This window comes from Gopherus flavomarginatus, chromosome 7 (assembly GCF_025201925.1).
Source record: "Gopherus flavomarginatus isolate rGopFla2 chromosome 7, rGopFla2.mat.asm, whole genome shotgun sequence".
NCBI classification, from domain to species: Eukaryota; Metazoa; Chordata; order Testudines; family Testudinidae; genus Gopherus; species Gopherus flavomarginatus.
The window spans coordinates 18872505-18886988 of NC_066623.1; the positions used below are offsets into that span (position 1 = coordinate 18872505).

Consider the following 14484-nt stretch of genomic DNA (forward strand, 5'->3'; position numbering starts at 1 on the left):
AGAATGTGCTACCAGAACGTCTTGCAATCTTGAACCACAGAACTTGAAAGACACAATTCAATTGCTAACTTGTATTGTAGCTAATATGAAAAATCCCCACTGGATTCATTGAGAAATGTGAAGACAAGTAGGACCACTGCCATGGTTTCATAGACTCATAGATGTTAGAAAGGGAGGATGGTTCAGTGGGTAGGGTATTAACCTGGAAATTGAGAGTCCTGAGTTCAGTTTCCTGCTCCATCACAAATTACCTTAGGCAAGTCATTTAATCTCTCTTTGCCTCAGTTCCCCATCTCTAATGTGGGGGTAAATAGTCCTTGTCTACCTCACAGGGGTGTGTTGTGAGGATAAATCCACTGAAGGTTGTGGGATGCCTAGATACAATAGTAATAGGAACCATCTTCATACCTCCGTTAAATAAATATTAAGCCTGCCAGTTGCTTCCTAACAATATAGAGCACTACCCATTGTGATTCCACCGGTGTCCTTGGAAGACTATGATACAGCCTAATAGAGCTCACAATTAAAAACTTTTCTTAATATCCATACCCTGCATTTTTTTTTGCATCCCATTTCTCTTAATTATACCCCCTTATTAGCACTCTAGCCAGTCCCTCTGCCTCCCTGGTGTTAATTGAGTTTTCTACGCTGTGATTAGATGTGTCTTCTTTGGAAAGATGCCTTTTTGATCTGCAGTTTCCAATTTCACTGTTGTGTTGGAGACAGGAGAATAAAATGCCAAATACACATACATTTTCAGTAGAGTTTGATGGGGAAGTGGAGTGAGAAATCAGATCCAAATACCGAGAAAGTGAAGACGAAGCTGGTCCCTCAGGAATTTTATTTAAACTGGAGAGAGGGAGGGAAACATTTTAGAACATGTTCCATTTTTCTGAGTTTCCCTGTGAAAGGAAAGAACCTATCAAAACAGAGCACTTTGGATGACTTGTTCACACTCAAGGACATCTGGTGACATCTTGGTGGATGCGCCGCTTAACTTGCTAATAAGAAAGAACTCACTGAGTCGTTACTAAAGGAAAATCTTGAGCTGTAGCCAAGTATGCAGCCCAGTTGAAGAGTCATTAGCAATGAGATTACTTTGGCTCTGATGCTGGAGTCTGTGTGTTGCACCCTGGACTGGGTGATATGTGGGACCAGAGAATGGACTGAGATCTCTGTGCTGTGAGCTTCAGGCCAGCACAGATTAAACTACTTAGCTTCTGACCAAAATTAAAAAAAGACCCTGCGCTAATGTGTACTGATCTGAAATGCCAGGTTGCTAACACAGCCCTCTGGAGTGGTGCTGGTGACTCTTCCTGCTTGTACAGGTGGGTGGACACCTGGAGCCATAGTCAGGCTGTTTAACTCTTACAGTATACTCTCAACTGGAGGGTTAAGGTTAACTCTGCCCATCTAGGCACTGCAGTCAGTTACGACTGCCCGAAAGCTAATGGAGAATAGAATCTTAACTAAGAAGAGGGGGGAAAGAGTGGACAGAGTTAGGGTCAGTGATGTAGACAAGGGGCTACATTGTGCTGTTCGGCACCACTCTTAAGAGACTGGGTGGTGCATAAACTGCCAAACCAAGAGTAGCCCTCTTTGAGGCACCACTCCCTCCCTGCTACCCTGGTGATCTGGGAATGGAGGAAATCATTTGCCATTGGCAAAGCGAAAGAGAGGCTGGTACCTGGTGCAAATTACATCACCACCCAAACCAACTCAACTCGGCCAGCTGCTGTGTTCAGGACCAGGAGAAGAACTCTGCCCATTCCCCTTCCTCCGTACCCACTTTATTGTGTGGTCTGTAGTCAATAACAATGTAGCCTAAATTCTGTCCTTTTCCTACACATTGATAGATAGCAAATAACATTGATATTTGTAGTATCAACGATAGGCTTGAGGGTGTGCATGTGTATATATTCCTATATAAACACAGATTGTTGCTCTTCAGACCTTTTCAATTTCCTTTGTAACTACATAGCATTACTACTGTAGTATTTGAAGCATTCCCTAGGTATTCACTGAATAAAGAGAATAGGGTGAATATCATGGGTTCAGTATTGAGCTAAGGCAAAACTGGTACATTTTAAAAAGGCACCATATACATATAGACAGATATAAGATTCACACCCATGTGATTGATATATATACACCCTTTTTCTCCTGATTGGCATCCTATGGCCTGGTGTCTAAACTATTGTGTTTAATTCCCATTGCCAGTTGCTTGAGCCAAATCCTGAGGAACGTTTTGCTCAGCTGAAAAATATCCAGGACTTTCCGTATCTGGCTGATATTAACTGGGATGCAGTCCTACAGAAGAGGATAATGCCAGGATTCATTCCCACTGTAAGACAATTTTTTTTAAAAAAACATCATTTAGGGTGTCTACACAATCAGAGTAACCTCCTATACACTGCACCTGATTCTCCACTACTTTGCACTAGATCAGAAAAATAATGTACTTTTGCACACACTTTGCACAGGTATATATTACTACACGAGGTGCAAGGCACGGGAAAATCAGGAGAGAATTTTCATTTTGTGATTAAGACTGTTAAAGGGATAATTACCAATGTTGGATGCTCACAATTTGTAGTATTGTTAGAGTTTGTAATGTCCTCATTAATTCTCTCTCTGTGTATTAGAAGAAGTGCTCTAATGCACTTACAAGAAACCCTGTGTTTTCAAACCTGTGTGCAGAGAATTCCGCGCTTGTAACCAACCCTATAATAACAAACTAGCATGCCTATCCGCTGCGCTTATGAGCAATCCCGCAGTAACAAACTGCTGTGAGCAACCGTGCTTGGGATCATTCTAGAATTTAAAAAAATGTGCACAGCCCCGATATGCGTTATGCGTATGACTTGGTTCTTGCCAGCCACTTTAGAACAGCCACTTATCCTGACAAATGACCCTTGATAACAAACCAATGCATATATACCTAAGGAAGAAAATGACAATTCTGGAGAGGAATACTCTAGATTTCTCTTTGAAGCATCCAAGGAATCAGTATAAACAACAATGAATAAATGAGAAAGCAATTTTTAGAATGATGCACTGGACCTTGACAGTGTCCTTCTAACCGAGGGGGGTGATAAAATATGTACAAGTTTCAGCAGGAGCGCTGGCTAGATGATTGTTACTGGTTTATTCATTAGCGAGTTATTTCCCAGGTTCTTTCCTGTTTGTAAGAGCCTCTTCAAGGCAGGGTGGATTTAGCTCAGGTGACCTTTCTCTCCCCTATAGAAAGGGAGACTGAATTGTGACCCAACCTTCGAACTTGAAGAAATGATCCTGGAGTCCAAACCTCTTCATAAGAAAAAGAAGCGCTTAGCTAAGAAGGAGAAAGATACCAACAAAAGCTATTCCTCACAGGTGAGAGCGAAAGAGAGGCTGGTACCTACGGTCTTGGAAATCCCTTTCTTTGCACAAAAACCCGCTTGATATTTCATATGGAGGCAGCAAAATGCAAACATGTAAATAGTCTGATTGTTGCTGTTGGGATGGCTTTGGTCACAAAACCTCTCTGTACTAGTGACAGAATATGCACCAGGGACAGCATGATTTGCAAAAAGGAACATTAACTTGTGCATAAATCTCTTTTCTAAATCTCTATCTTAGTTATGTAGTTTTGATGTTTCATAACATAGATTTTGCATTTAATTTCATTTTTAAAAAGTTGGGGGAGAGGAGGAATTGCCCGTGGTGGCTAATGTTGGGATTTAAACAGTCCCAGATGGCTTTGAATTTCAGGGAATGGAGTACGGGAAGGACTAGTTTCTGACTTTGCTGCTGCTAATGTTTTGCTGGAGATAATTTACTGCAAGACTGGGTCAGAGTGGTAGGAAATGGTGCCGCTCCAGTTTCTCACACCTGAGCACAAGTCAGGAAGGTGTTTTGCAAGCTTCTCCCAAGCAGCACTTCCAAGGTACCAGCAAACTCTTATGACTCCCCCACTATTCCAAACCCTGGCCTCTCTGCAGCCAACATGGCTCCATTATGCTAAGCATGCAGCAGGATTTTCAATGTGGGCAAATCATCATTATGGGCTAGGATCAGACCACCCACAACCTCATTTTCAATTGTGATCAAACTAAACCAGATGTTGAGTCTATGTCTCCGGAAGTGGAAATCCAGTTTTTAAGGCACACAATGCACCACCCAGTTTATTTGTATTATAATTGGAGATATACCTATCTCCTAGAACTGGGAGGGACCTCAAAAGGTCATCAAGTCCAGCTTCCTGCCTTCACTAGCAGGACCAAGTACTGATTTTTGCCCCATATCCCTAAGTGGCCCTCTCAAGGATTGAACTCACAATCCTGGGTTCAGAGGCCAATGCTCAAACCACTGAGCTGTCCCTCTTCCCTGATGCTGAAGGCCAATTTGGGGTAGGAGCCTGTCCTCCCTTTCAGTTCAGTCATCTAAAAGGTGAAGTGTTTCCAAGGCCATGTTTAGACTAGGAAAATCAGTTGTGTTTAAAACATGTTGGCAGGTCATGATAACATTAGGAGGGAGCCTAACAAAGTCCTAGAGTGAAATCCAGACCCCACTGAAGTCAATGTCAAAACTCCCATCAACTTCTGTGTGGCTGGAATTTCTCCCCTGCATAGGTGCCATAGGGCTTTGTTAAAGCTGAAGTCTCCCTCATCCCTCTTCTATGATAAAGATCCTCTAAGTAAATAGAATTGGATTTTTAAAAAATTAAGTTATTTTAAAGGTCAGCTGAATCTCTTAGCATCTTAAGTATTTTATCATGGGCTGGGATAAGAGCTCTTTCATTTACAAAACTGGTCCTTTTTATTACTCCATCAGTGGAAGCAAAAGCAGCCTGATCCCCACCCCTTCTGAATCAGCTGTGCAGAGTGAATGTTGCCAGCAGGTTGAGTGCAGCCAAGAGGCAGCAGAACCCTGTAGAATGTGTTGTGTTTTGTGAAAAACCTAGGAATTTGGAAAGTTTATTCCAACAACATGTTGTTTTTTAAGTAAAATTTCTCAAGAAACAAAATAAAACAGTGTTTTCTAAGGAGGCTGGTTTGACTGACGGACAACCCATGTCATTAAACATCAGTGGTCTCCCTGGATTTGATAGTAGGTCATGCTTTGGTCTTCACTGCACCCTTCCCATCTCTGGCACCCATCTCTCTTTGCTCTCAGGACTCTCTGTCTGCTTCTCCTCTCTTTGCCTGCATATCACCTCCCTGCTATAAAAGGCCTTTCTTTCCTCCCTCCGTACCCGCTACTGGTTTCCTCCTTTTAAAGGTATAGGTTCCCCTGTGCACACTTTCCCTTGCTGTAGCCTCATTCTTTTAGTACCTTGAAAGGTAGAAGGTGTGAGGTGAAAGGGTCTGCAGCGATCATCTTCTTGGCTCCTGTTCCTTTTTGATGGTAGGACTCTTTGAGATCAGAGGTTGAGAAGGAATGTACTGTCTGGGCAGTTCTCTCAGAAGCATCTTTAAATAAATTTAGTTTATAGTAGTTGAAACCCTTGTGTGTGAGGTAAATGTTACAATATTCTCCATGTAGCTCGGGGTGAAAATAAAATTGAGCTCTTACTGGTACAGGGCTGGCTCTCCCCTCTCTCCTTCTCTCCCCCCAGAATGGGTGGGCAGAGGGGGCGGAGGTGGGGGTCAGCGTTCCCCAGCCAGTCCATCTGCACTGCCTGGCTCACGCTCCCTGGGGCTCCAGCCATGAATTAAAGGGCCCGGAGCCCCATGCCCTTTTAAGTCACCCGCCCCGGAGCAGCTGCTCCTTTTTGCCCCTCCTCCACCCAGGCTGCGGGGGGGGACAAAAGGCAAAAGTCAGTGGTACGGGCCTGTACTGGCAGCCATATTTTTCCAGTACGCTGTACCGGCCTGTATTGCCTTACTTTCACCCCTGATGTAGACCATGGCTATAGGATTTTCCAGGGCATTTTATGTCTGCTTACTGGTTTTCTTTGTGCATTTAGGTCAGGAGTTTACTGAGACTAGTTTTCTCAGGGAGACCCTCAGGGTTAAGTTCGTTCTCAGCAGGCAGTGACAAAACCCGAGATATCTCTACTGTTCAAATCACTACCACTTTGTGTATGTGAATGATGGCTCTGAGGACTGCAGCTGTATGAAGGAAGCAACAGCTGAGCATAATGCTCAGAGGAAATTAAAAGTGAAACGCAAAGTTCTGAATTCTTGGGGTTGTATTAAACTGGAGCCTGTGTCATACATAGCAAGGAGAGGTGCACTGTTGCTCACGGCTTCAGGGAGTGCTGGAGCTGTGTCTCTTTAAGGAATCGTTTCAGTGTCTGACTTGTACAAATGGTTCAAAGAAGGCATTTGTCACTTATTTCCTTTTACCCTGCGCCGGTGACTGGAATGCAGGTGGTGTCAGGTGACCTAGTGAAACACTGTCTCTGAGGTGAATGCAGCAGCCAAACTCCAGAGCTATCAGAACCGATCTTGCCAGTCAGAGTTAGGGCTCATGAATGTTTTATTTGCCTTCAGGCAGATTTTTCCCCCCCTTTGTTGTTTGTAGTCTGTGTGTGGCTGCTGATAGACAGTGATAGACTGGAGTAGGTGTGACACTGATCCTGGACTGAGGCTTGCCCACCTCTTCCATCAAGCTTCACTGAGCCCAAATGAGGCAGGCTCTCGACAGAACTCTTGTCACCTGGCCACAGCAGGAGATCTGGCTTTCCATACTAACGCTTTGCCATCCATCCTAGGTGCTGAAAGCACTGGATCGCATTAATGAAACCTCCCAGCACACCTGGGGAGTGGGTATCATTCTCCCCACTTTACAGATGGGGAAACCACAAGCCAGAGCTAGGAACAGAACTATTTTGAAACAAGGCCTGCACATAACTAACTGCATGAATCTATTTCCATTGCTCCTTGTCCCTCACCTGCTGCTTGTAGCTCTCACATGTTGTGCCCTGCCTACCCTTAAGCTGTCAGCACTTCAGGGCAGGGAAAAATGTCTCTGTGTATTTTGTAAGGTGCCTAATGCCCTGTGATTAAATGGCAATCACAATAATGCAAACCCCCTAATTCTGTGCTTTAGACGCAAGACTGCTCCTCCTTCCATCTCTCTTTATCTAATGAAAGAGGAGAGAGAATAAGGTAGGGCTTTCTATACATTTTCAGCTCCCACTCCGCAAATTCTCTCTTTCAGATGAGAGGTAAAATGGAGGCCTCGGTCGCTTATCATTATGAAAGATACCAATGGCACATTTGAGACTTCGGGAAATTCTAGTTCGGGGATTTAATCTTTTGCAACTTCAAATGCCTCCTGTAAAATCACCTGCTGAAATAATTCTTCCCAACTTCCTGGCCAAAGCAGTTGTGTGGTTTCGCTTGTGCGGTTCAATCATGCATCTTATTTCCCTTCCCTAAAAGTGTGTGGGAGGTATTTCAGGAATGGATGGAGGGATCCCGCTATACATTCTGTAAGGCACTTTGGGTTTACCACAGCATTAACTCAAGCAATTTACACTTAACTAACTTCTTTTATATTTGCCTAGCACGAGTGAGAAGAGGCAGCCTGCACAATAATTCTCAAGTTGTAATACCCTGCATCCACATGGGTGCTGCTCTCACTCGTATGTGGTGCTAAAACTTCTGGGTCACATCCCATGCTTTGTATAGCTGTGGTAAACTGAGCTCTTCTATGAATCCTTTCTCAAAATTGGAGACCTTCTGTGATGGAAGAAGCACTGTTGAATATAATACTTTGCCCTGACTGCCATTCTTCTACTTGTAAGGGTAAACCCATTTATGCCTAATGGATGGGAACACCTCAGATACTGTCCTGTGTCAGTTGTGAACTCTAACTGTCCTTGCCTCTGTTTTTTTTCCTATTTCAACATGGAAGGGCTGCCGTCTTCAGAAGCACCTGGAGTCACTGCAAAGGGACTTCATTGTTTTCAACAGAGAAAAGTAAGTAGTGATTTAGGAGAAGTGGACCACTCTGGCAGGATTTTCAGTGTGTTGGTAAGACTATCAGCCCGACTAGCTCTCCATCTGCCCAAACCTCTATAGGGGTCTATTATAATTTTTAAAAAACAGTTGAAATAGCAGTGGAGAGGAGCAGATGTTAGTGAATGTTGTTTAATCCAGGATCTGAAGGGGAACAGAGTGGCATTTTTACTCAAGAGATAAAGGGTAAGGCCCACAGTACTGAACTGGAACCCATACTGCCTTAAATTCCTAATGAATTGTCCTTGATTGCATGGGATGTTCCCTGATGTTTTTAATGGAATTTATTCTGCAGCCATTTATGTTGAATCATACAAACATCTCCAAACAGGGGACAGGCTGAGGAGGAGAGAACCAGTAATTCAATAAAAGAAAACCAAATACCCAGAAGTGTGCTCCAGCTTCATAAACCCGAGTGGAGACTGCCTCAAAACACTCAGAACCACTCATCTGCTCCAGAGCTGAATCTAGAGCCTAGTTAGTATATTTTAAGTGAACAAGAAGTGAAGTTGGAATAAATTCCATTGAAGCGCACTGAACATTAGATGAAATTAACATACCAATCCTATGATATTCCATGCAAATTCATATGATTTTAAGAGTACACGCCTGTAACACTTGCTCATACAGGTAGAACCCATGGAAATCAGAGTCTACTTCTGTAAGTAAGTATTGTTCATGTGAGCAGGGATTGCTGGAGTGGGCCCAAAGTTTGTAATTATCCCCCTGAAGTAGAGCCTCCTTTTGGGGGGATGAAGAGAGCGCTAACTGTGAAATTGCCAGACTTGGCCCATCCAGGAACAGGGGAGAGAATATGTTAGGGTGTACTCAGAAAATAGGTGGGGAAGAGTGCTCATAAGGGTGTGCTCAAGACAAGGGCTCAGCAAGCATGGCTGTTGCACTGTGCTAGCAGAGATAATGTAGTTAGCTGAAATGCTGTAGCACTCACTAGAGAAATCTGCTGAAATCAAGCTTGTGTATGGGTTAAGAATTGACTGATAAAATACACACCGAGCTGGCGGTGAAACAGGCATAGCTGCCTCATGCTGGCTTTCTCCCTGGGGTTTTCACTCTGCATTTATTTATTTATTTAATTTAAGGATGAGGAGACACCACAATGAAATCCAAGAGAATATAACACTGGCACAAACCAAAGACCCAGAAGAAGAAGACAGCCAGAACAACAACCTTTGAGCTCACTTAGCCTCTGCCCTGGTGTGTTCTCCAAGGGTTCGTTGCACACCTACACATTCATGAAGCTTGGTGAATAGAATTATCCACTGATAAAAGGACAACGCACATACCCCAGCACAGGGCATCTAAGCCATAAATTTATGCACCTTTCTTTTCCTCCCTCTACCTTAAGTCAGGTGGATACAGGGGGCCAGGGAGAGGTCTTTAGGACTGCCCCTGCAAATAACCTGCCAAAATAAACAAGAGTCAGATCCTCCTCTGCCAGACATGGTTGCAGGAATTCGACCAAAAGATGTGGTCTCTTTTTCAGAAGAGACCCTTAGTGCAGGAAGGAGGAGCTTATCCTTGTGGGGCAGGATGCCTGCTGGCACAACATTTGGGTATTGCCTAGTGTAAATCTGGGCTAGGGATCAGTTGATTGCCAGTGGAAAGCAACAGAAGGGTATTTAATGCATAATTAGGTCTGTCACATAGAATGAATATTAGAGATGAGCCGGCAGCAGAATCACAGACCTAAACTCTTTGGAAGTGTAGATTTTGACATGAACCTCATAGCTTAGACTCATCTCTAATTGTTAGAAGCAGAAGGGGCTGCTCTCAGCTGCCGGGCAGAAGACAGGATCTTTGTTTCCAGCAGGGTCTCTTTCTAATATTTCTTTAATCTGTGGTAGGGAAATGATCTAGTTCCTCAATATGGGGAAAAGGCAATAATGGTTTCTTATGTTTGTTTTGCAGTCTCTGAGTGATGAAATTCCCTAGCTTCCCTGACCTTATGCTACTGGGTAGGGCTGGCTCAGCAATGGCTAAGAACATGAGAACAGTGGTGACTGGTAGGGAAACCTACTTGTTTGGGTCAGAAGAGGTAGTAGCTCTGTATTGCTGGATAACATGCTAGGGTGGATGCTTCACTAGCACATACTACAGACTAAGTTCACCACTGACATAAGCAGATGAAACTCCGTTGAGTCCAATGGGGTTGTGGCCCGTTATACCAGAGGTAAATTTTGGTTATGCATCTTTAAGTGTGATAGAACATCAACTTTGTAGTCTCAATGTCCCTTTCACTAAGGTGTTAGACATGAACATTATGGACCAAATTCAGCCCTGGTCTAAGCAGCCACAATACCCAGTGGTAACTGCACCAGCTTACACCAAGGCTGAGACTGGCCAAAGCACCTGGTTTATAGTAATGCTGTGAATGCTATCTTTGTAAAGCATTAGGACCCTGAGTTCTCACCTTCTTGTTTTGCTTCTGTCTTACTTTCACTGTGTTAAACTGTCTCCCATCTGCCCAAAGCTGTTCTTTGTATCCCCGTGACTTCCTTTCTCTCCCTGTCTGAATAAAAACAAGGTATAAGACTCCTTCCCAGACAATCAAAAGCCAGTCTTGTTTCTGAGGTCACTTGTATTTCAAGCCAAAGTGTGAATTTCCCAGTTGGCTCAGAACAGTGGAATCTCCTTGACTTTTATTTTAAATGTGCTTTTCTCCTTTGCGAAGCTGTTTTAAAAATTCTTCCGAGAACAGCATCTGCACACTGCAACCTTGAAGTAGGCCTTGGTTCCATTCGCTGATACATTCAGAAAACTCGGGGAAAGAGCCATCCTTGCTTTCCATGTTTAGACCACCTGGGGCAGGATGGATGCCTTCTTACAGATGCAAGCAATTTATTAGTATTATGAGTAAGCCATATTCTGTTGATTAAACAATGGCTATGTTGTTTGGTTTTGGAGGATGCAGTTTATCCTTATGCATTAGCAAGCAGTTGCTCCAAGGAGTGCTCAGAGGCCTCTCTCCAGGCCCTGTGAGCATGCTTGAAGCTGAGTTGACATAGCTGTCAACAGAGTGAGCGAATAGAAAACGTTAGTCTCTTGAAATAAAACAGTCCCAGGTAGGTGGCAGTGATTCAGCTCTGCTTTGCTTTGAGGATCAGCAAAGGATTAGAAGCCAGGAGCTCACTGAGGCTGCAGGATGGCTCTGTGAATAGACTACTTTGTCAGATACCTTTCATGCACAGCTCTCCCATAGTAGCAACTGGCTTGGGGGGCGGGGGGCTGCTGGGCCCTAGGGAGAGTGATCTGTGTATGCAGCACTAGAAGTAGCAGCAGTTATGGCACCAGTGCACAATCTCTTTCTGAGGTTGGACCTCCAAACCCAAACTCCAGATCTGAATGTCTCTGAACTGTGGATGTGCTTGGCATCTGAATGCAGCACTGTAGCCTGAAGTTAGTCCCCATCTTTGTAACAGGGGAACTTTAGGGGGAGGAATGAAACACTGATCTGAATGCTGAGGCTTGAGCACATCACTGCTTTTAGCAGACACTAGATTTATGAAATAGGAGGAAATAAAGCAAACTCAAAAATACCCCACTGTGAGGGTGGGGCCATTCCCACTAGATCCTTCCGATATGAGATTCTAAGAGAAGCCCACCCCACTGTGCACTAGCCATGGCCCTCTTTCCTTCACAAGAAGTTGGATACCATTCAAAATGTATCATCGCCGAATGATTGAAAACAGCCAATGGTATGAATTGAAGTCAAATGAAGCTAGCTGTTTCATAGCTAAGCAGCTTCCACTCTCTCATATGGTCACCCAATGCTCTCTCTGAGGTGGTATGGTCACCTTGTCCAAATGCCTTATCCCCTTCCTCGTGGAATCATCTTTAGCATTGACCCAATGAAAGCAGGATGGAGAAGACCCCCAGAAAACCTAAAACACAATGGTTGGATGGCATCAACAGACACCTATCCCTCACAGACATCCTACCCAATAACATGCTCAGACACAGCATTGGGTTTTCAATCAAGTCCTTCCTTTGACCCAATTTGGATTGACTGATGGAATTACAGGGGGATCAAGTGCCCTCCCCCAACCACAGTGAATTATTAATGGTTGAATGTGGATTCATTACTTAGTCCTTACCTTAAAGTACTAATACTGAGATTGCTCAGAGCAATTAAAACTCACAACAGTCTTGGCTCCCAGTCCGTTGCTCTGAGCAATCTCAGTACTAGTACTTTAAGGTAAGCACTAAGTAATGAATCCTTACAACACCCCATCACAGAGGTCCTGACACCCTTTTACAGATAGGGAAACTGAAGCAAAGTATGGTGTGCAGTGCTGACCTTTTGCTTACAGAAATTGGCTGGGGCTTCAGGAGCTTGATTCAATTCCCAAACTTCCAGTGAGACCTAGCCCAAACTGCTTCATTTCTCAGTGGATCGGTTAGTCATTTGTAAAACAGGGATACACCTACCTCAGAGGGGTGCCCATATAAGGACCTAGTTGAAATGCCACAGGAAGACCGTTTGAGAGCTAGGACTCGAATGCTAGTACACCTAGCTGCTTGTTTTATGTAGCACCCTGGTATTCTGAGCCTTCTTGCTACAGACGCACTGTCTCACCTTACTACCAAACACAGGTCAGTTTGTGCTTACGCCCACCCCCAGTGTTTTGTCAGATCTGTTCTTTGACAGTGGGAGTCTCCTAACAAAGGAGAACGTTCTAAATGCCCCATAGCCGAGTACTCCAAGGACTTTTGGGCAGAACAAGCATTCACTGATTCAGCCCACAGCTGCCAAAAGCCCCATGCAACCTGAGTGATAGGAATAAATGTCTCTCTCAACCCAGCTGCCCACTTTTTATCCCTGACAGTGGGATCAGCTTGAGTTTGATCTCATTGCTGAAAGGAATGCTTGGTTCTCACACAATTGGCTGCATTCATCTCTTTCACTACAGGTGTTAGCCCCAACCAGAGCTAATACTGTATTGCTGGTCACTGCTCTGGCACCAGAAAGGAGTGGCTTTGTTTTGCAATGGGCCATGCACATTGATGATGCTAAATAATTAAATCATAATCCCAGTGTTCCTGCAATCTCTGGTGGGGTTTTGAGTAAATTAGTCTGTCATGAATGATTTCTGCCCTCAGCACATAGTATCAGCTGTCTAGATATTTTTACCACCTGTAATACAGCAGTGTTTGAGCACCATACCAAATACCAACAAGAACTTCCCCTCACCCACTGATTCCAAGACATGAAGTGGAAGGAGTTTTTTCCCCCTTCTGTAATGTATTATAAAATTCCAGAAAGCCTTTGACCCGTAGGCATGTTTCACATTTCATGGCGACTTTGCTCGTGACCATTCCAAGTTTCAGTGGCCCAATCTCAAGAAAGCATCGCTCTCCTCATATTAGTTCCATTGTTTCTGCTGAGGGCAGGTCATCCTTTCAGAAGTAAGGGAGGATCTCAGAGTTCCTCAGGCCCCACCCCAGTGGCCTTTGTCCAGGATAAGGAAGGCATGTGAAGGGGAGCCAGTGTGGAGTCTGAAATACATGTTGTAGATACAGTAGGTGGATTGCTGAGGTCTCTGTCAGCCTTTTAGAACTACTGCTTCTACCCTCATTCTAGATGAGGCTCCTGGATTTTGCACTGAGAGGGTTGGGATTCATCTTACCCATCTACACATCCTAATCAGCTAGCTGACTCCCACTCCTCAAACTGGCCTGCAGGCTTTCTGTTGACCAATGAAAAGATCAGCAGAGGGATCTGCAGACAGCGACCCGGAAGCACTGTGCACCCTGTGTGGATGTTAACAAAACCAGGCAGCTCTCACGAGCTGAAAAATCTAATTGCAGCTTGAATTTAGTGTTGAAAGCTCACCCAACACGTAATTTGATATAGCATCTAATTCACTTTAGATGCAAGGGACAGACAAGCACACATTAAAGGTAACTTGCTATTTCTTCAGCCCCGTGGATGCTGGCACATTCGCAACTATCAGCCAAATGAAGACAACTTTTATACATGGTCTCCAAAAAGTACAACTATGTGAACAGCTGCAGAGCCTCAAGGCGAATGAGTGAGATCATTTCACTGATAATTTGTCCATCCCTCTGGGCCATCCACCTGTTCCTTTTCTTCCAGAAGAGCCCAGTTTCTGTTAGTACTAAGAAAATCTCAGTGATATTTTTCTTTACACATCCTAAAAAACCCCCAAACCAACCCTTGAAGGTTTTACATTTTGACTCAACATCTGAGCCACTTCAATAGCTACTGTCACTTACATTGTGGGGAGCTGAATATTTTACAATGTTGCCAATTTCTCAGTTTTTTTTTTAAGACCCAGCTGCTGAAATCATGTGAATACATAACACCGTCAGTTTTCATTTAAAAATAAATACAATTTCTAGCCCTTAGAGCTGTGGAGGAAACTTGAAAACATAAAGCAGGTGCCACGTAAAAGGTTCAGCAACCATAAAACAAGAACCAATTTTAAAAAAAAATATTAAGTCAGTCTCATAATTTTGGGGGGCCTGGTTCATGATTTTGGAATGCTTA

General features: G+C 43.9%; 1 protein-coding gene across 4 annotated transcripts in view; it reads left to right on the forward strand.

Moving 5' to 3' along the window:
- STK32A (serine/threonine kinase 32A) overlaps nt 1–10508 on the forward strand; it is a 92651-nt gene extending 82143 nt beyond the window's left edge. For all 4 annotated transcript variants that reach the window (XM_050962760.1, XM_050962758.1, XM_050962759.1 and 1 more), the window contains 4 exons: nt 2221–2346; nt 3247–3375; nt 7849–7913; nt 9053–10508. In XM_050962760.1, coding sequence (XP_050818717.1) covers nt 2221–2346; nt 3247–3375; nt 7849–7913; nt 9053–9146 — 414 coding nt within the window. In that variant the 3' untranslated portion in view covers nt 9147–10508. The remainder of the gene's footprint in view (nt 1–2220; nt 2347–3246; nt 3376–7848; nt 7914–9052) is intronic.
- Nucleotides 10509–14484: the final 3976 nt, after the last annotated feature.